Genomic DNA, 22,998 nt, shown 5'->3' on the forward strand with positions numbered 1-22,998 from the left:
GCATATGCAGCGCACAATGGTAAATAGGTTGAGTACCATTGCTTTAGGGGAACAAACTAATCTTATTATTTCTCTGAACTGTCCAGAAATGGGCTGGACACTGCGGAGCACACAGTTTTGGGAAATTCAGGACCAGGAGTGTGTTGGGGTCACCCTGCAAGTAGTAATCGAGTCTGGTGGAAGCCAGAGTGGAACTGTAGAGCTGTACACAGATTGCTGGGTCAGAGCTGCTGAACCAGGGCCAGCTAGCACACAGACACTCAGGCTGTGACTTGCATGCATGTAGGCTGGTTGTGAGCAATCCAGGCTGGGAACTGCAGCGGCAAAGCTCTGTGAGGCACACCGGGTTGCAGGGCAAGTTACGACACAACCATTCACTGGTCTGGATTGCACACCTCAAACCCGGTAACAGACAGACATATATATATATAATTGTAAATATATATATATAAACAAACAGTATTCTCAGAAAACCACTATTACAACTAGCGTGTGTGGCTATTAGGGATAGGTAATTTTATTTATTCATTGTTAAAAAAAAAAGTCAGATTTTAAACCATCAAGTTGTGTAACAAGTCAATGTAAATCCATGTAAGGCCCCAGTGCAGCAAAGCACAGGCTGACCTTGAGTTATCTCATTCGTCATCCCATTCATATATTAAAAAATTGCTCATGTGCTTAAGTTAAGCACATGCTAACATTCTTTACCGGATCAAAGCCTAACTGCGTGATGTCAGTCCTCCATTCCCTAGTCCCTTTTGGTTTTTTAATCACATTCCTCTGTTGCCTCCTGGGAACTCTTCAAGGCAGAGTGTTTATATGGGTATTGGTACAATAGCTAGCACAGTAGGACACCAATCCTGAGAGAGGACTTGTGTCCTACTTCAACATAAATAACTACAGTGCAATCATAATCAATAATAATTAAAAGAACCAAAATTTGTATTATCAGTTGATAAATATATTAATGGATTATTTCCCCTTAACATAAAGTAATAAAAATAATATATAAGAATAACCCGGGGTCAAAGGTAAGGTTGTGCTGCTGTGATTAAATATGTTTATCTTTGCAGTGGATAAGAATAATGTATTTATGTGGGGACTGTCCCATTTATGATGTCCTTAACTATTAATTTCCTTGCCTTTAATAGCTATATTTTGCAAAAGAAGTAATGTATAACTACACTGTTGTCATTTAGCAACCTTAACTTTTTCAAAATTAATGTTTTAGGTTTCTATATAGATATAAAGTCATCCTTAACCACTGATACATATGGGGGGGGGGAGGGAAGCTGTTGCTTTTAATTCCTTTTTCCTAGTGAAAAAAAATCAAGATATAGTTCTGATTTACAGAATTATGCAATTCTGTTTTACAGAACACCATTGACTGCAGAACTCTGGGTTCCACACAAACCCTTCCCACTGACCCATGGAGTGCATTTTCCCACAGTGTTCTGGGTTTTAAATGACATTGCACTGTAGATATAGGAAAAACCTAGTTCTGATACTATAATGTGGCAGATACAGAGCTGTGCCACTCCACAGAACTGCAGACTATACTGTAATGGAGGCCAAAAGAGAATTTGCTTTTCACAACACATGAAGATTTTTTAATTATCACTTTACAATATTTTCTTTCCAACTTAACAAATAGCTACCTATACCTCAAGGAGGATTAGCCACATGTGCTGTTTTAAAAACTCAGCCATCTGAGCTATCTGTGTGTATAAAAAGTCTTAAAAATACATGAAACATGGGGAAAGTATGTATGGTTCCTGCATGCCTAATTCAAAAACAGCTGAATTGACCCAACTTCCCACACACAAATAACTGTTTAGTGAGGATCAGGTATATAAAGTTTCAGTTTAAAAAGAGACATTTAAGAAAAAGTGACAACAGGAGGTTATAATGAAAGTTGAGTTGTAGCTTTGCTGTGCAGTTTCTCCCCATTTGCTATCCAAAAGCAACGTACAACCTGTGGTTTCACAAGCTAACATGCCCCATATTAAAATGCCCAAGGTTTCCACTGCATGGGCTGCATAACTGAAGCACAGTGAAACCGTACCACACATTTTCACTAATGGCAGCCATTCAAATTCAAGTATTAACAAACAGTTCTTGGGAAAGTTAAAATTGATTTGTTCCTTCTTTATAACAACTCTTAAACGCTACCCAGTTCCCTGGAACACTTCACCAAAGGCCAGTTCCATTTTGTAAGAAACAAAACTTCATAAGTAATGCAGGACACATGGCAAAGCTCTCACTTGGAGGTGGGCCAGTCCCAGAGTGACTCTCTCATCATCATATCACTGGGCTGCAAGAAGTGTGACCCACATTATTATTTTTATTTACTCTTTATGGCAGCACTCACAATGTGCTGGTACTTTCCAGACACGCCTGGTCCCACATGGAAAGCATTTATGGTTATAACTTTGCCAGAAGGCAAACAAAGTCGGATGTTAAAGTTTTAACAGATCCCATGATAAAAACAGAATTTTCACCAGGGGATTTACTAAAGCTATGTCTACACTAGAGAGCCGACAGTGGAACAACTACCGATGCAGCTGTGCCACTGTAAGATGGCTTGGGTAGCTGCTCTGTGCTGATGGGAGAGAGCTCACCCATCATCTTAATTAAACCACCCCCAAAGAGCGGCGGTAGGTGAAGGTGCTGTGGATACACAAGACCTCTAAAAAATCATACCCTGGGTATCTACAGCTGGACGCTCAAAAACTGAGGCATCCAAAATCAGAGGCCACTTTTGAAAATTTGGTCCCCAGTCACTTGCCCCTGGTCACCAATAAGCTAGTCGAAGAGATGGGAATAGAATCCTGGTGTCCCCACTAGCCAGAGCAATACTGAGTGAGGGAGCAATACTGAGGCCTTGCCCACACTACACAGGTTCTGCTGATGCAACTATATTGGTATAGCACTACCAGCAGAGCCGCTTAATGTAGACTCAGTGCATGTCAACAGGAGAAGGCATGCTGCCAGTAAAGCAATGCCACCTCCTCCCTGAATGACATAAGCTATGCTGGTAGAAGCCCTGTTGTATCTGGCGTAGCTGGGTCTACACTGGGGGTTTTACTACCACAGCTATATCAGCTAGGGGTGTGGCTTTTTCTCACCCCCCCGACGGACACAGCCATGCCAACAAAACTTTGTACTGCACACCTGTACAACTGCTGAGTGATTGCCACTGCTTGCAATGCAGTCTTACCAATGGGGCACGTAACCACCACAGCCTTTCCTGCTTTTTTGAACTGTATTGCATAGGCCCAACATTACACCTCTTCTGAAGCACAGTATGTCACCATCACTGCAGAGGAGAGGGTTTTCTGGGACCGATCCTAACAGAATGTGCTCTCCTGTGATGCCACAGCAATATGAAAGGAGGAGGATTGAGAAGGAAGCAACATTGGGGAGCAATTTTCTGAATTTAAAGAGATATTAAGAAAATGTTTCATAAAGGTGAACAGTGCCTTATGCAAAACCCCCAAAAAACTAAACTTTATGCATTTTCCATTGAATTGTACAGAGGTACACCTGTACCCGCAGTGCAAGAGGCCCTGAAAATATGCAGAACGAGACATGCCTTTCCCACACTATAAAAAGTTTAACCAGCCAATTCTTGGTGCGCTATATACACAGGGCTGTCAACCCACCTGCATTGGTCAAGGCTTCACCTGCAGCTGCCCTCCAGTCATCCACAATCAGATCAGAGCCAGAAACTGTTTTAAGAGTGGCTCAAGATAGCATATCAGAGTATGTAAATCATGAATGCAAAAAGCAAATTCTTGGTTTCAGCTCATTCAAGGTCACCTTGTTTTGCGTCTAATGTGCCGCAATGCTGGACACTGACATTTTTTTCTCCATTTTTTTGTCAAACTACCAGTTTTGTCCTGTTTTACATTTAATATACAGATTATTTTCTGATCTCCAGTTTATACAAAAAATCTGGAGTCTCATTCTCTATTGTGCTGCACCTGTGCATAGTGTGTGTATCTACTCTTCACCATATGCACCTGTGGAAAGTGTATCTACTTTTCTGATTTGATAGCATTGTACAATACAAGGAACAAGGCAGTGGAAACTCAGGCCTCCATAACACCTTCCCCAGTGGGATTCTGTAGGTAACATTTCATTCCTTACTAATATTAGGCTGTTCAGCTAAGTCTTCTCTCCGGAGTTTTGCTCTTGTACAGTTTGGTTATCTACATTTAAGTGCCCATACTTGAGTTCCGATTGTTCCTCTCTCTCCTATACATAGACAATAAATTATAAGGATCAATACGAACTCCTTCCATTTGATCCTCACATCTAAAATGAGCTGTCTGTGAGACTTACTAAAGTGTTAGTTTTCCAAATCAGAGACACATATAGGAAACCCTCCCTCTTGGAAGGGTGGAGCAAAATTGGATCAATAATTTTCAGGACAAGAAACACTGATCAAGCTAAAACTGGCTTTAATTGGCAGCCTATCAAGCTGTACCATTGTCTAAGTCTTATTAGTGGTCACTCAAAGCTGGGAGGATTTTTTCCCTACCTTTGAAATTACTGAAGAAACCTGAAAGAAATCCTTATCAAATGGCTTGATCCAAAACCCACCGAAGTCAATGGGAGCCCTCCCATTGATTCCAGTGTATGTCTTTCCATTGTCTTCAATGGACTTTGGATTAGGACCCATCTCTACAATGGAAAAACCTATTGAGTAGTATAAGTGAGGGGCAAATACGTCAGCACAAAATAGGGTGACCAGAGTCCCAATTTTATAGGGACAGTCCTGATTTTTGGGTCTTTTTCTTATATAGGCTCCTATTACTCCCCCCTCCCGCCGCAATTTTTCACATTTGCTGCCTGGTCACCCTAGCACAAAATGTGAACTGGATCTTGTAAAGTAAGAGTTAACCCACACAGCCAAATGACCACTTCAAGTGGTAGGCAGTAAAACCAAATTCCACTGCATATTTATTTAGTTTAGTTAACTGGACTTCTGTAAGGGCTCTGTAGTCTTTGCACTGGTTCATAACAACATATCATAAAGCTTAAATGGTATTAGCAAAGACAAATTATTCATGCTTACATTTCCAGATCTTTGTCCCTATGGAAACTAGTGCATACAACATTATACCTCTATTTATGTAAGGTTACTGCAATTACATGCATTAGGGGAATTTACCTGATTACATGCCGCCGTGAACTGTAAGCATGACATGTCATTGCACGCACAACTGGGGCTGACCAGGGCTTCTACCTGCTGAAAATCTGAACCTTAAGCTTATCTTATTTTGACTCAAATTATTTTTTAAAAGTTTTATAAACCATAACTATAGTTCTGGTTTCTAATGTATACAGGACATCAGGTACACCGTCCCCCGGCCTACAAGAAGAGGTACATAGGGTAATACATCATTTATTAACATTAGGATAGCCAAATTCATCACCATCACCAGGCGCTCATAACATAACTGTCAGATTACAACTATGATGCAACACTAATTACACAAATTTACCAGCAGGTTTTCATTTGCATCTATTCACACCCAAACATTTATTTTAGTTTAGATTTCATAACTGTTATTTGGAAATTAAACTCCTCGGACAGTGTACACTGGGGACAAAAGGGCAAATAAAAACAATATTAATCTGCTTCTTCAAAGAAAACCTGACATTTCTAATACCTATCCCTTTGGATGTTCATAGCTTAAATATTCTATATATACTATATTTAAGCCACTTCCTTGAATATTCAAAGGGATAGGTAATAGAGACATTAGATTTTCTTTGAAGAAGCAGATTAATATTATTTGTTATTTAGCTTTTTGTCCCCAGTTTACACATACCATGGAGTTTAATTTCCAAATAGACGTTATACAATCTAAACTAAAATAAAGGTTTGGGTGTGAATACATATTCCACCCTTTCAAAATAAAGCAGGGAACAATTCTTCTAATAGTTTATGTAACATACTGAAGCTATAATTTGAAGATGGATTAAAACAAAACATATAAACTGGTAAAATTAAGAAAAATTCAATGCAGTGAAGAAATGAATTAATGAATGATGTAGAATTACAGTGATTGCATTTTTTAAATAATACTATCCCAAGTTGGCTCAGAATCACTCACCTTCTTTCTTGCACTTATATAAAAAGATGTATAGTGGCAATTGGGACATTTATAATAGTTTGGGGGGGGGTTGTTTGTTTGTTGTGATTGTTCAGAAAAGAGAACTGGGAGTATGATTTTGTTTTGGTGGTAGTAGATTGTAAGTGACTTAGACAATTGCTATCTATTTACATAATACCCACTAATATTACACAGCCATATTAGGTTTGTTAAACATGAATTGTTATGTAGGTATGTGGATTACACTCAATACACAGATCAGGTACAATTTATAAACACATTTGTATATTACCTTAAGAAAACTCCCTGATGGGATGGAAGGAAGGGCAGTAATTAGATTAGAATTATTTTAATGAAATTGATTCCTTCCACCAGAGTTAATTTCAGAGCCAGGATTTTCACCCCAGACACACAATCCAGGCCTCATCATTTGTTTTTCCTCCAGCTGGGACACCCTGGTGCACTGTCCCAGCAGAGAATTGCTAGTAGTATTAACAGTAGATGCTAGAAGTTCTATCAACATTTAGTTCTGGGAAAAGCACTAGGTGGTGGAGAGCACGGGGAAGGGGGAAAGGAGTGGGAAAAAGGAAAAGAAAACAGGGGCAAGAGAAAAATCAGAAAAGAATGTTTCCTGGCAGTGGAAGGAGCTCATTAGCCTGAGCCCTGAAAAGCCACTTCAGACACTGGGAATCGGGAGGGGTGACAGGCAATTCGATTTAAGGTAAGAAAATAAATGGAGCCTAAATGTTACTTTTAGAATTTGTTCCCCCTACCGGTAGCCACTTATGTGACATAGCCCCATGCTGAAAAATCTGTGAAAGCAGGGAACAATTCTTCTAATAGTGTATGTAACATACTGAAGCTATCATTTGAATATGGATTAAAACATAGGGAAAGTAACCCTGCTCTAGGATGGAAGTTAGTTTGGTTATTTCCACACAAAAACCCACCTTTACACAGAGTTTCCCTAGAAGCAGAGAAGTCCTACCTCATAGAAGATCTTCTCTTCTCCACAGCAGTCTTCGGGTGTCTCTGGAAAGATGTGTCTTCCGATGGGGTAGTGACAATAGGATATCTCTTCTCCGTCCTCTGACTTGCTCCCAGTGCTCTGGCTGATAGGGGAAGGGAGGAGAAAGGGGAGATGCTAATCCCAATGCGAATACAGCATTTATCACTTACTGGCCGGTTGCACCCTCAGGGGATTACCATAGCATGGTGCAGGGCACTTACTACAAGGGCTTTCCTATTGAGAAAAGTTGCAAGAGTTTAACTAACTCAGTTCAAAATCTATCTATCAAAATGCTCTTAAGCCAGTTTATCCTTTCCTAAAATCAGTTTGTCTTGCATTGATAACTGACCAACTTAAGAAAAACTAGTGAAAGCAAGGGTTAAAATGGTGTAAGTTTATCTACAGGAATGCATCTCAGTTGATTTAGTTAAACCAGTGAAACTTTTCTAATATAAACCAGGCCAAAATCAGGTGAAGCTTTGCTATGAGTGGAGTGAAAATCCCAGGGAATGGGTATAGAAGAATTCTCAAAATTCATTTCATTCCCCTCTAAGGCGAGTTTCCCTAAACCCAGGCTTCTAAAAGGGGCTGGAAGAAAATAAAGACCCTAAATGAGATGTACCAGCTTTGTTTTGAAGGCATGTCCTTGCACACAGCTCCATCCTCCCTGAAACACTCCAAGGAGGATTCTTGTGTACTTAAATACCCTGTCTGCACATGAGAACAGAAAAGACAGACAGTTCCTGTCTACAGTAGGCAAAATGGAGGTCAAGCAATGGTTGAATGTAGCACTGAGCATTTGCATCATCTGTAAAACTGTGTCCACACCCCAATGCCATCCTAGGAGTTTTACAAGCATTGGGACCATTGATTGGTAGTGTAAGGATATGTCACCACTGCTGAGGCCATGTCTACACTACACCAGCACAGCTACAGTGCTGCAGCTGTGCCACTGTAATGTAAATGCTTCCTACATCGGCAGAAGGGGCTTTTCCATTGCTGTAGATAATCCACCTCTCCCAGAGGCAATAGCTAGGTTGATGGAAGAGTTCTTCCATCGACCTAGCCACGTCTACACCAGTGGTTAGGTCAACCTAACTATGTTGCACAGGGTGTGAACTTTTTTTTAAACAGCCCTGGGCGATGTGGCTAGGTTATTCTAATTTTTAAGTGTAGACCAGGCCTGAGACTATACCTGCATAGTTATGTCAGTGTAGCTATGCCCAGGGGCGCCAGAAGAGAGGGGGCCAGGAGGCCACGGTCCCACCACTTGTTACTGGCTATAAGGGTGAGCAATGGTGGGAGGGGGTGGCGGGATCTTGGGAGAAAGAGGTGGCACAGGGGTGGGGCCTCGGGGGAAGAGGCAGCGCCTCAGGGAAAGGGGGAGTGCGGGGGGCAGGGCCACGGTTCAGGAGCCAGTGGCCCCCCTACTTTCAGGGAGCTTCCATCACCCCTGGCTATGCCGGCATACCTTGTAGTGTAGAAGCAGCCTACCCACACAAGGGGTCTTTCTGTCATGTAGAAACACCACTTCCCTGAATGAAGTTAGCTTCATTAGAAGCCCTCTTCCATCAACATAGCTGCGTCTATGCTGGGGGTTTTGTTGTCATAGCTATGCTGTGGAAATGCTGATATAACTTTTCAGTGTAGACTAGGCCTAAGTCTTTTGTTCATGTCAGTGGTTCCAGTGCAGCCTACAAAAAACAGTTACCTACCTTTTGTAACTATTGTTCTTTGAGATGTGTTGCTCAAATCCATTCCATTCTAGGTGAGTATGTGCCCACGTGCACAGTTGTTGGAGATCTTTTGCCATAGTTCGGCCGTGGTGCCTTCTGGAGTGCCGCGCTCATGTGTCAGTATATCAGGGTGTAAGGCCGGCGGCGCCTCTCAGTTCCTTCTTACCGGCAACTCTGACAGAGGGGCAGGAGGGCAGGTAATAGAATGCACATGAGCAACACATCCCAAAGAACAAAAGTTACAAAATGTAGGTAACGATTTTTTCTTCTTCCAGTGCTTGCTCATGTTGTTTCTAATCTAGGTGACTCATAATTAATATCCATGGAGCCGGGCTCAGAGTTCAGACGTGCGGCTGGTAATACTGCTCTACCAAAGCCGGTGTTGTCTCGGGCTTGCTGGATAAGCGTGTAGTGAGATAAGAACGTGTGAATGGATGACCAGGTAGCAGACATGCAGATATCTTGAATTGGCACCTGGGCCAGGAAGGCCGCTGAGGAGGCCTGCGTCCTAGTCGAGTGGGTGGTTACAATCGCCGGTGGAGGCACTTTTGCCTGTTCATAGCAAAACCAGATGCAGGCGGTAATCCATGATGAAATCCTCTTGGTGGACCCCTGATGACCTTTCATTCTGTCTGCCACCATGACAAACAGCTACGTTGGCTTACAGAATGGCTTGGTCCTTTCAATGTAAAAGGCTAGTGCTCTTCTGACTTCCAGAGAGTGCAATCTACACTTCCTCCTGAGACTTATGAGGCTTTGGGAAGAAGACAGGCAAGAATATGTCCTGGCTCATGTGAAATTGTGAAACAACCTTGGGCAGGAAAGCTGGGTGCGGTCGCAGCTGGACCTTGTCCTTGAAAAACACTGCATAGCGTGGCTCCGAGGTAAGTGCCCTAATCTCAGAGACCCTAAGGGCAGACGTTACTGCCACCAGGAAGGACACCTTCCAGGAAAGTGGAAGCAGGGAAGAAGAAGACAATGGCTCGAAGGGGGCCCACATGAGCTGCACCAGCACTAGATTCAGGTCCCAAGGAGGGACGGGGTCCTGGACATGGGGGTAGAGTTGCTCCAGACCTTTTAGAAACCGGACTGTCATGTCATGAGCGAAGACCAACCTGCCCTGAAATGGAGGGTGAAAGGCTGATATAGCGGCCAAGTGGTTCAGCTGCAGGAGATTGCTGTGGTTCTGGGACAGCAGATCCGACCAGAGAGGCAGCTGCAGCGGGTCTGCCACCAAGAAGTCTAACAGTGTGCTGAACCAGTGCTGGCGAGGCCAAGCTGGGGCTATCAGGATTACCTTCACCCTGTCCTGTTTGCTCTTCATGAGGACTCTGTGGATTATCGGCACCGGTGGGAAGGCATACATCAAAGCCCCTGACCACGGGAGTAAGAAGGCATCTGACAGGGTGTCCCTGTCAAGCTCCTGAATCAAACAGAACATGTGGCATTTCCTGTTCTGACGAGTTGTGAACAAGTCCACTCAGGGAGTTCCCCACCTTTGGAAGATGATGCTGACCACCTCGGGGTGGAATGATTGTGACATTCTGTACCTCAGGGAAATACCCTGCACCCCCATGTTCATCCTTATAATATGATTATGTGGTATCCAATGCAAAGTTTGTCATGTCGGGTGTCTTCAGAAGGCTCATGATGCACCTAGCATTGTTGTTATAGTAATGTTATAGGTTGTAATTTCATGTATATAGTTATGAGGCTGAAAATGTGTCCTCATTGCTTAAAACAAGCCCAGGCAAAAACTCTCCAGGAGCAGAGGGGCAGGTCACACCTCATCAGGGCATGTATAGGACAAACCCAGCCCAGCCTCACAGGAAAAAAGGACACTGGCCTAGGCAGCAACAAATGATCTGTTGAACTCTTGAGTGAGTCACCCCCCTTCCCTTGGTCAGTTTGGGACTACGATGAAGTAATGCTCACCTGACTCTGAAGGGGTGGGGGGCAAAACCAAGAGGGAAGAAAGAACATGATAAAAGGGAGAGACGTTTGCCATGCTCTTCCTCTCTCTTCCACTTCCATCTACAGACATCACCACCATGCGACTGAAGCGCAGATCAAAGGGGAGAGCCTGGGTGAAGGGCAACCAGCCAGCCTGTGGTGAGAAGCATCTAAGTTTGTAAGGGCACTGAAAGTGTTAAGATCAGCTTAGAATGTATTTTGCTTTTATTTCATTTGACCAAATCTGACTTGTTATGCTTTGACTTATAATCACTTAAAATCTATCTTTGTAGTTAATAAATTTGTTTGTTTATTCTACCTGAAGCAATGTGCTTGGTTTGAATCGTGTCAGAGACTCCCCTTGGGATAACAAGCCTGGTGCATATCAATTTCTTTGTTAAATTGATGAGGTAAGGCTGGCTCCCAGAGTCAAAGACTGGAGTGACCTAGCAGATCACCTGTCCAGATAACACCAGGGGAACATCATAGTGACCATTCATGGCAAGACAAGAAGGTTCTGCTGAGGCAATCGGCTAGTACATTTCTAGTCCCCGGAAGATGCATGGCCACATGATGAATAGCACGTTGCACACAGAAGTCCCAGAGCCAGAGAGCTTACTGGCAAAGGGCCGACGACCTGGCTCTGCCTTGCTTGTTGATATAAAACATCACGGTGGTGTTGTCCATCAGGACGTGTACCACTTTGCCCTTGAAGTGGGACCGGAAAGCCTGGCAGGCCAACTGAACCCTCTGAGCTCCCTGACGTTTATGTGGAGGGAGTGATCGTCCCGCAACCAGCGGCCTTGCGTATGAGCTCACCCACATGGGCTCCCCAGCCCAGGTCCGAGGCGTTGGAAGCCAGGGTCAGCGACAGGGACAGGACTGCAATGGGAACTCCCTCCAACACTGACCCGGGGTCCAACCACCATTCCGGTGATGACTGGATGTGGTCTGATACTCTGATTGCCAGGTCCAGATTGTGCTTGTTTGGGATATAGCCAAGCTCCCCTCCCTGCCCGGAGTTATTTCCTGCAGCCGCCATGCTCCCCTCACCCCCTGCCCCACCCCGGAGTTACTTCCTGTGGCCGCCAAACTCCCCTCACCCTCCACCCCCCCTCAGAATGTCGCATCCCTGCTCCTCTGCCTACCTCCAGGCACTTCCCACTGCCAAACAGCTGTTTGACGGTGCTTAGGACTTTCCAGAAGGGAGGGGGGAGGAGCAGGGAGCCACGCGCACAGGGGAGGAGGCGGAGAAGAGGTGGGGTCGGGGCAGGGATTTGGGGTAGGGGTTGGAATAGGGGTGGGGAGGGGGTGGAGTTGGGGTGGGAAGAGGCGGGGCAGGGGTGGGGCCTCATGGAAGGGGTGGAGTGGGGGCAGAGCCAGGGGCAGAGCGGGGCGCTTTAACAGAAGTAATTCTAAAAGTAAATGAAGGTTTGGCCTTCGAGTGAGGTGCATTACTGAGTGTTTATATTTTATTAAAACCGCTCGGAAATGACTTCTTTGAAAAAAAGAACACTCATGGAAGAAAAGAGAGTTTTCCAAGACAAATGGGAGAATTTATATTTTTTCACAGAGGTAAAAGATAAAATTCAATGCCTTATTTGTCAGCAAACAATTGCTGTTCTCAAGGAGTACAACGTGCATTGGCACTATGACACGATGCACCATGAAAAATATGATGCATTCACTGGAAAAATTCGAGAAGAAAAAGTTCGGCAATTTAAAGCAGTATTTGCCAAGCAAAGAAATTTCTTTTAGGAGATTAACAAGTCTAGCGAAGATTCAGTAAGAGCAAGTTCTGTTGCAGGCAGAACAGGGCTTAAAACCCAGAGACTGGGGGATGCCCTGCCTAGAGCAAAGTCCCCGCTGGGACTCTAACTCACTAACTACACTACTTAACAACAACTTGTTAACTAACTAACTGTAAACAAACTATTTACAGGGCACTGAGAAAGGATGACGGGAAGAGCCCCTATCCACTTGCTCCAAGCAACTGTCACGGGTGGTAAGAAGGAATGGAGAGGGTGTAGGGCTGGCGGTGCCTGATATACCGGTGCATGAGCGCAGCGCTCCAGAGGGCGCCACAACTAACCCTACGGATACCGCTAAGGAAAAAATTTCCGACGACTGTGCACATGGGCACTCACATACCGAGAATGGAATCGACATGAGCAAACACTCGAAGAGTGGTATTTTCAGAGTGGATGGGAGGCAGAGGTATTGGAATCACACTGATACCGTCACTCCCCAGAGCTCTATCCTACAGCATAGTATCTCCCTTTTTGGCCACTGTTCTGCAGTGTCCCTCCTTCCCAGGCTTTCCATGAGGCAATTTGACAGGAAGTTACTCACTGCTATTAAATGCCTCGCACTTGCACTAGGTGACAATAGTGCATACTTGGTAACTAGCATCCATTTCTCAGAGACTGTGCATATTTCTTGATGATTTGATTCCAAACTGACCTCAGCAACATTTTAAATCAGCACACTTACACCCCTAACAGAGTGCACCATCTCAAACCAATGTTCAGTGTAACCAGAGCCGTAACTAGGCATTTTAGCACCCAGTGTGAGCAACCATATTTGCATCCCCCACGCGACGCATTGGGGGACACGCAGTGTCATGTGCCCCACTGATTTTTTGGTTGCACCCCCGCCCAACCCAGACAGGATGGGTGGTCCATTGAGGTGAGTCAGGAGGTGAAGGTGGCATTCCCTCCCCGAGCCTCACCATACAGAGCTAGCCCCACCGAGCCCCATTGTGGCTGGTGTCAACGGCCTGAGTCGCCCGCGCAGCTTTGTGCCTTAGGTGGCTGCCCCACATGCCCCACTGTGATTACGGCTCTGAGTGTAACCAGTAAAATATCACACAGGACCTTTGTGGAAGTCAGCATATTTCATTACAAGCTTTTATTCATAAGCAAAGAACAGAAATGGAGGCAGATATTTGATGATGTGATAGATTTTCAAAGATTTCAAAACAAGCTAACGCAGAGCAACTAACCAGCTAAGACATAATGAGACTGTTACTGTGGACATGCACATAGCAAAGAGTAACTAATCTTATGTTTAAAAAGAGTTATTAAAACCTCCTATGACCTTGTCTAGAATCGGGAGAAAGGTGTTTTTAAAATTATATTTGCTAACAGGATTTGAAGCGCCACGTAGCATAGCCACTGCTTCACACCTTGTACATTATGTGGTAACCTAGGTTACAATATGACCAGCTACTGGAATTTGAAGATGTTAAGCAGTGGCTACATTAAGTTCTATGTGGTGTTTCAAATCATTCTTATCTATTATTTATATTACACTGGTGTCCAAAGGTTCAAATCAAGATCAGGGCCCTACCATGCTAGGCATTATACAGACCCATAACAAGAAACAGTCCCTGCCCCAAAGAATGAACTGTCTAAATGGACAATGGGTTAGAGATGACACAGAGGCACAGAGAGGAGATGTAACTCGCCCAAGGCCACACAGCATGTCAGTCGCACAGTTGGGAAGAGAACCCAGGTCTCGGATCAGTGCCCTGTCCACTAGATCCTACTGCATCTTAAGTTAGCTAACAATTTAAAAATAACTCTAACCACCTTTTTAGCTCTTCTAGAGAGGGCCTAAATGGGACACACTTATTTTAGGTAGCAATAAACCACTGGTGACATCAAACTTCTCACTTTGGTCAGGGCAAAGTCACGGGCTGTCAAGCGCACAGCCTGAAAAACTGGGTGAGGCTCTGATGAATTCTATAGGAGCTGGGGGGCAGGGAGGGATTCTGCTCTATTTGATTCAGGTACTTATGCCTTGCCTATCACCATGGTATCTAAGTGCCTAAGGGAGGGGGGAAGGGAAGGAAAAAGTAATTCTCTCACCAAGATTGTGAACAGCTACAGAGCTGGGTTGCAGCAACCCCTGAAGCTATCGTGCTCCTACTCTGTGGGGAGAATGACCGGTGGACCCCTCTCCTATTCTCCCTTGGAGGGGTGCAAGGACGTTCCCTGTATACATTCCACAAATTCTCCTCTCACCCCAATGCAGTCAAATTAGACAGAGCTCACCATGCCCCCAGAAGGTTATGGAGAGCAGAATTTGTCCCATAATGACAAACAGCTGATGTTTGCCCGTTCCTGGACCCCAGCAAATGCAAGCGCTGCTGAGGCTACATATCTCCAAGCAAGATTATCAAATGTATAATTTTAAAAACTATTGTTTGCCTGTCTATTATACAGTATTAATAATGTTGATGCTAGCTAGTATTAAAGAGACAAGGTATGTGAGGTAATATCTTTTATTGGGCCAACTTCTGTTGGTGCGAGAGAAGTTTTTTGTGCTTACACAGAGCTCTTCTTCAGGTCTCTCTCACCAGCAGAAGTTGGCCCAATAAAAGATATTACCTCACTCACTCACCTTGTCTCGCTAATATCCTGGAACTGACAGGGCTACAACAAATCTGCATAAGCTAGTATTAAAGCATTTAGAGTAATCAGATAAAAAGTTTTTTTATGAATTAGTTTCTTAAGCAGTTCCTGTCACTAATTAATAATGTAATGACAATTTGGATCACATTTTGAACCAGCCTCTGCATTCGCACAAGGGCAAAAATCATTGCTTGCATATTGAGTCACCTGTTCTGCAAATATAGACTTTTGCCTGTGGAAATGGAAGCACCCACTTTTGTGGAGACCTGCCGATAATTTGCCTTTGTGTATTACAGAGGATGCAACTCAGTTGGATTTCATTTGTTTTTTCAATTTGGCAAGACCCATCAGACATTCATCTCTCCCTGCTCTCCTGGCATTTAGATGTTCTGGATCAGCTGGAGTTTTTTCACTCATGGCCTGAAATAAAGAAAATAGAAGATTAAACCTCCTGTTGCATGTTGGAAATTTCTTACCAAGATTGTTTTTATCGGTTTTCTCCCCTCTTCCAATTAACATCCATGCTGGTAATTGTCATACGGGTTCTGATTCTGTTGACAACAGACAGTAGGGTCACAAGGGCCATTAGTTGCCTGTTTAAGGCCAACATGCCTCTTTTTCATGGAAAGGAGGATACCGTTAATTCATCTTTTTTCCTTTTTGCAGGCTGTCCAATCCACTAGTTAGAAGTTAGTTAATCTCTACGGTGGACAGTGAAGATCTGACAGGGTGGACAGTGAGAAAGACCTGAAGTACTTGGAGGTGGGAGCTCTCACCTTTCACTGTAGTTTGGAGAACATTCTAGCCTAATATTGTGTGTCTACACTAGAAACGCTACAGTGGCAGTGTTGTAATGTAAACACTTCTTATGGTGATTGAAGAGGTTCTTCCATTACTATTATAAATCCATCTCGCTGAGAGCCAGCAGCGAGGTTGATGGAACAATTCTTCTGGTAACCCAGTGCTGTCTACATCTGCGGCTTAGGTTATCTTAACTCCATCTCTCAGGGATTTGACTTTCTCACAGCCCTGAGCAGCATAGCTAGGTCAACCTAGCATTCTAGTATACACCAGCTCTCACACAAGGCCATGTAAGTCTATCGGCAGCAACTTGGCATTAACCTATCTGCTTGGTTTGCCCATGAGGCAGCGTCAAGTCCTTCTGACAAAACCCTTTTATTAACTTGGAAGGAGGAGACCCAGCCTTGGCCTTTTAGGCAGCTAGATACGTGCTCTAATCCAAGTACACATGTAGGAGTTTGAAGACTTGATTTTTTTTTTACTCCTCATAAACCACGTTTATGAAGGTGTCACTTTTTAGGAGTGCAGCCTTAGAGAGATAAAATTATAAGGTAAGGCACATCCAAGAAATGAAGCTATCACTTTTTGCAAGCGTGGGGTCAAGAGCAGGCTGAAATTATTAAATGGGCTTCCAGTGCTAAAAGCCATGACAAGGTGGCAGGCTGCACCTAGAGGCAAAAAACAATACCTAAAACAACGTGCAGGAAAGTGGACCCTAGTGTCTGAGTGCAAGGATTAAGGACCTGAAGATCTATATGTTAAATGGATCACTGCAAGAAGAGCAACAGTAGGTAATAAGCTCGTGCCAGCTGCATGTTACTGACTGATGTGCTCTTAGAGAGGGAAGTATTTCCGAAAGTACAGAGACAGACCCAATGCCATCTTTGCCAAAAGGAGCGGCCCATAGTTCAGAAATTTAAAAGATAAACAATGAGCAATATAACAGAAGCCGGATAAAACTCGGGCCCAAGTCATTTGCAGCACTGTTTTTGCCAGGAATAATAATTCACAAGTTGCAGTTATTCTAGAGCAACATGGGGGGCAGAAAGCAGCATAAAAAGTGTTTAATGTTTTGCCATTGGGGAAGGTTCCTTGTAAGCCTAGTTTTGTCCATGTCTTTGATGAAGCCCAAGGAAAAAGGAGAAAGAATCAGCCTGAGGCCAAATGGGAATATAGCACTCTGAGAAGATCACAAAACTCTGTTTTTATGCTTTCATTTATAGAGGCATTAAGAAGGATGATAGATGGAAAGGCATAGTTTGCTATCTATTGTTGTTTCCTGATTTATATTGATTCAGCAATAAACCCATGCGGTGATTATATATTTGAAATCACACTGGTGATGAACTCAGATGCAAGATAAACAACCGTGGGCCCCAATCCAGCAATGCACATAAGGAGGTGCTTAACTTTAAGCATGTGAGTAATCAAGTTAGCCATGTGTCTAAATGCTTGGCAGATTAGGGTTTTAGTTAATAGAATATATAAATAAAAGAATAAAAACAAGAAACTGTTATCATAGAATCACAGAATCATAGAATATCAGGGTTGGAAGGGACCTCAGGAGGTCATCTAGTCCAACCCCCTGCTCAAAGCAGGACCAATCCCCAATTAAATCATCCCAGCCAGGGCTTTGTCAAGCCTGACCTTAAAAACTTCTAAGGAAGGAGATTCTACCACCTCCCTAGGTAACGCATTCCAGTGTTTCACCACCCTCCTAGTGAAAAAGTTTTTCCTAATATCCAACCTAAACCTCCCCCACTGCAACTTGAGACCATTACTCCTTGTCCTGTCATCTTCTACCACTGCAAATAGTCTAGAACCATCCTCTTTGGAACCACCTCTCAGGTAGTTGAAAGCAGCTATCAAATCCCCCCTCATTCTTCTCTTCTGCAGACTAAACAATCCCAGTTCCCTCAGCCTCTCCTCATAAGTCATGTGTTCCAGACCCCTAATCATTTTTGTTGCCCTTCGCTGGACTCTCTCCAATTTATCCACATCCTTCTTGTAGTGTGGGGCCCAAAACTGGACACAGTACTCCAGATGAGGCCTCACCAATGTCGAATAGAGGGGAACGATCACGTCCCTCGATCTGCTCGCTATGCCCCTACTTATACATCCCAAAATGCCATTGGCCTTCTTGGCAACAAGGGCACACTGCTGACTCATATCCAGCTTCTCGTCCACTGTAACCCCTAGGTCCTTTTCCGCAGAACTGCTGCCTAGCCATTCGGTCTCTAGTCTGTAGCTGTGCATTGGGTTCTTCCGTCCTAAGTGCAGGACCCTGCACTTATCCTTATTGAACCTCATCAGGTTTCTTTTGGCCCAATCCTCCAATTTGTCTAGGTCCCTCTGTATCCTATCTCTGCCCTCCAACGTATCTACCACTCCTCCCAGTTTAGTATCATCCGCAAATTTGCTAAGAGTGCAATCCACACCATCCTCCAGATCATTTATGAAGATATTGAACAAAACCGGCCCCAGGACCGACCCCTGGGGCACTCCACTTGACACCGGCTGCCAACTAGACATGGAGCCATTGATGACTACCCGTTGAGCCCAACAATCTAGCCAACTTTCTACCCACCTTATAGTACATTCATCCAGCCCATACTTCTTTAACTTGCTGACAAGAATACTGTGGGAGACCGTGTCAAAAGCTTTGCTAAAGTCAAGAAACAATACATCCACTGCTTTCCCTTCATCCACAGAATCAGTAATCTCATCATAGAAGGCAATTAGATTAGTCAGGCATGACCTTCCCTTGGTGAATCCATGCTGACTGTTCCTGATCACTTTCCTCTCGTGTAAGTGCTTCAGGATTGATTCCTTGAGGACCTGCTCCATGATTTTTCCGGGGACTGAGGTGAGGCTGACTGGCCTGTAGTTCCCAGGATCCTCCTTCTTCCCTTTTTTAAAGATTGGCACTACATTAGCCTTTTTCCAGTCATCTGGGACTTCCCCCGTTCGCCACGAGTTTTCAAAGATAATGGCCAATGGCTCTACAATCACATCCGCCAATTCCTTTAGCACTCTCGGATGCAACTCGTCCGGCCCCATGGACTTGTGCACGTCCAGCTTTTCTAAATAGTCCCTAACCACCTCTTTCTCCACAGAGGGCTGGCCATCTACTCCCCATGTTGCGATGCCCAGCGCAGCAGTCTGGGAGCTGTCCTTGTTAGTGAAGACAGAGGCAAAAAAAGCATTGAGCACATTAGCTTTTTCCACATCCTCTGTCACTAGGTTGCCTCCCTCATTCAGTAAGGGGCCCACACTTTCCTTGGCTTTCTTCTTGTTGCCAACATACCTGAAGAAACCCTTCTTGTTACTCTTGACATCTCTTGCTAGCTGCAGCTCCAGGTGCGATTTGGCCCTCCTGATTTCATTCCTACATGCCCGAGCAATATTTTTATACTCTTCCCTGGTCATATGTCCAACCTTCCACTTCTTGTAAGCTTCTTTTTTATGTTTAATATCCGCTAGGATTTCACCATTAAGCCAAGCTGGTCGCCTGCCATATTTACTATTCTTTCGACTCATCGGGATGGTTTGTCCCTGTAACCTCAACAGGGATTCCTTGAAATACAGCCAGCTCTCCTGGACTCCTTTCCCCTTCATGTTAGTCCCCCAGGGGATCCTACCCATCCGCTCCCTGAGGGAGTCAAAGTCTGCTTTCCTGAAGTCCAGGGTCCGTATCCTGCTGCTTACCTTTCTTCCCTGGGTCAGGATCCTGAACTCGACCATCTCATGGTCACTGCCTCCCAGATTCCCATCCACTTTTGCTTCCCCCACTAATTCTTCCCTGTTTGTGAGCAGTAGGTCAAGAAAAGCTCCCCCCCTAGTTGGCTCGTCTAGCACTTGCACCAGGAAATTGTCCCCTATGCTTTCCAAAAACTTCCTGGATTGTCTATGCACCGCTGTATTGCTCTCCCAGCAAATATCAGGAAAATTAAAGTCACCCATGAGAACCAGGGCGTGCGATCTAGTAGCTTCTGCGAGTTGCCGGAAGAAAGCCTCATCCACCTCATCCCCCTGATTCAAATATTATTCATAACTTGTCACATAGGTATGCCAACAATCAGACCTCCAAGTTCAGCTCATCAGAACACACAGACGGGAACAAAAGCTACAGAAAGCAGATCTCTTACTGTTGTGTACAACCACTAATTATCTATGAACACTGTGAGATGCATCTACACTAGCTCTCAGAGTTCTACCAAGGCATAGTGAAAAGCTTATAATAATGCTACGTAGCTCTTAGATAGTACTTAAGGGTAAGCATGTCAGGGTAGTCAAGCATGTCAGGGTGGTGGAATCGCCTTTCTTAGACATTTTTAAGGTCAGGCTTGACAAAGCCCTGGCTGGGATTGGTCCTGCTTTGAGCAGGGGGTTGGACGAGATGACCTCCTGAGGTCCCTTCCAACCCTGATATTCTATGATTCTATAAGCACTGGAACAAATTATCTAGAGAGGTTCTGGGATCTCCATTATTGGAGGTTTTTAAGAACATATTAGACAAACGCCTGTGAGGGATGGTCCAGAGATAATACTTAGTCCTGCCTCAGTGCAGGGGGCTAGACCAGATGACTTATCTAGGTCCCTTCTAGTCCTACATTTCTATGATTTTTCATCCATAGATCTCAAAACGCTTTGCAATGGGATTTATGTTATGTCAATTCTATTTTAGCATTTTCAATCAGTCCAAGTGTATACCCCCACTGTGAAATACAGATCAGAGGCACTTTGAAGAGTCACTCAAACAAGTGATCACTTCAAAGAAATTAAAGCCAACATTTGTTATTTTGATTGTCCTTATGACATCACATCAATCCAGTCTTGTACACTCACCTGGCTGATTTGCTGCTCAATTTCACCTGAAAAATCTGGTACTGGCCCAAAGGTGTTCAGAACATGTATCATTCCTTCACGGTATCTTTCACAATAATTTGTCATTCCTAAAACAGGAGTGAAAAAATGTATTTGGTCTGTTCCAAAATAGAAATTCCTACAGTTTGTTTCAATAATATAAACCTTTGTGCTTAAGGACTGCCTGGATAGATATAAAGTACTTTCAGCACTAGTAGTATATACATATACACACACACACCATGTTTAAAAAAAACACTTAAATTTGCAAAGTCAAGTCCTCCAAAGTTAGGAAATGTCAGATTTAGGATTGCCTGTGCAACTTTCATTCACCCCCACTTATGCATTTTTATTTATTCTTTTCCAAGGGATCCCTGCCTCATTCAGTGCACAGGAGAAATGGTGCTCTGGGAATGACTCAAGTTTTCACAGGGAATGAGGCTGTTGCTTGTAGGACCCCAGCGTCATTTGCTACAGAAGTTGACAGGTACGTATGTAGTGAAGAAGACAGGAGAGAACTGCTGTACAATCTTTGCTGTTGCAGTTGAATTGGTTACCAGTAGCTTGTAGATTTCTACAATGTGATTTGCAAAGCTGGAGTTTCAGGAGTAAGTTGGGGCATAGGTGCCGACTCCGTGGGTGCTCTGGGGCTGGAGCATCCACAGGGAAAAATTGGTGGGTGCTCTGCAGCCACCGGCAGCTCCCTGCCCCAGCTCACCTCACCTCCTCCCCTGAGTGCGCCTTCCCCGCTTCTCCTCCCAGCACTTGCTGCTGCGAAACAGCTATTTCGTGGCGTAACAAGCTGTGGGAGGGATGGGGGGAGGAGGGGGAACGCAGCACACTCAGGGGAGGAAGCGGCGAAGAGGCGGGGCCAGGGCAGGGATTTGGGGAAGGAGTCCAATAGGGGCAGGGAGGGGGCAGAGTTGGGGCGGGGACTTTGGGGACGGGGTTGGAATGGGGGCGGGGCAGGGGTGGAGTTGGGGTGGGGCCGGGGCTGGGGGGAGGGCACGAGCACCCACTGGCGCCAGGAGAAGTTGGCGCCTATGAGTTGGGTGCGGTTTCTCGGCAGATTGGGACAAAGCATGGAAAGGAGCCATGGGATAGAGAGACACTGCCACTAGGGAGAGGGGCTGGGAAACAGTGACACTGGACAAAAACAGAAAGGATGGTCTCATGGTTAAGACTGTTGAAAGCCACCCAGGAGAACTGGATGCTATCCCAGCCACTCTCACAAAGTTCCTATATAATGCTGGGCAAGTCACATAGGCTATGTTTTCAATTTTCACTGCAAAGAAAGGACTATTTTTACACTGAGATAGCTAACAAGATGTCTTCACTAGGATTATACATCGAGAGAGCTAAGGCACTGTAATTTCTACCTCGAGGTAGTTAGTTACGGTCAACCCTATACTGCCTGCCTCATGAAGGCACTTTACCAAAGGGTTTCCACTACTGGCAGATCAGTTTGCTCCCTTTCCCCAGACACAAACAGGCGAGTGTTGACTCACAGTGGAGAGACTCATGTGTCCTCTTGTACTCAGTTCATGAAAACCCAAGGAGCTAGTGTGGTGTAAACCTGGATATCTACGGTGAAGGTGGAACTGATGCAGGATTGAGGAAGGGGTGTCTGGGAAAGGAATGTCTGACACAGATCTTTAAAACAATGTAAAGACTTGTAGTTTTTTCTTCAGTCACCCCAAAATGAGATGTTTCACAAAAATATGTATAAACCTGGTTCCTGCCCAAAGAAGCATGGAATCTACAGTCAACACAGCACCATGACTAAGGGTCGCAAATAGAGCTGGCTGGAAAGGGGGACACCTTTCCACACTTTTCATGTTTTTAAGAAAAAGTTTAATCCCAAAAAGAGATGAAACATTAAAAACATGAAACTTTTTGCAGAAAGAGATTTTAAGAAAAATTCCATTTCAGGAGAGCCTAAACAGAACTTTTCAGCTTTACTGATCCTACTAAAGTGAGAAATAAATGATTGGCCGATGAGAGGATATTTCATGGCATGATCAGATAAATTAGTACTCAAATCATTCATTAGGCACTGCCATAATAGAGGCACAAAAGTTCTTCCT

At 44.4% G+C, this 22,998-nt stretch overlaps 1 protein-coding gene across 2 annotated transcripts in view; it reads right to left on the minus strand.

Annotated features, from left to right (window-relative positions):
• Positions 1 to 13,738: 13,738 nt before the first annotated feature.
• Positions 13,739 to 22,998, minus strand: part of CRYL1 (crystallin lambda 1) — a 91,637-nt gene continuing 82,377 nt past the window's right edge. Inside the window, exons 7-8 of one of the 2 annotated variants that reach the window (XM_074958144.1) lie at positions 20,894 to 21,000; positions 13,739 to 15,664 (exon numbers count right to left, since the gene is read on the minus strand). In XM_074958144.1, coding sequence (XP_074814245.1) covers positions 15,551 to 15,664; positions 20,894 to 21,000 — 221 coding nt within the window. In that variant the 3' untranslated portion in view covers positions 13,739 to 15,550. The remainder of the gene's footprint in view (positions 15,665 to 20,893; positions 21,001 to 22,998) is intronic. The other variant, XM_074958135.1, reaches the window with a different exon arrangement.

Source organism: Natator depressus, chromosome 1, assembly GCF_965152275.1.
Source record: "Natator depressus isolate rNatDep1 chromosome 1, rNatDep2.hap1, whole genome shotgun sequence".
Lineage (NCBI taxonomy): Eukaryota > Metazoa > Chordata > Testudines > Cheloniidae > Natator > Natator depressus.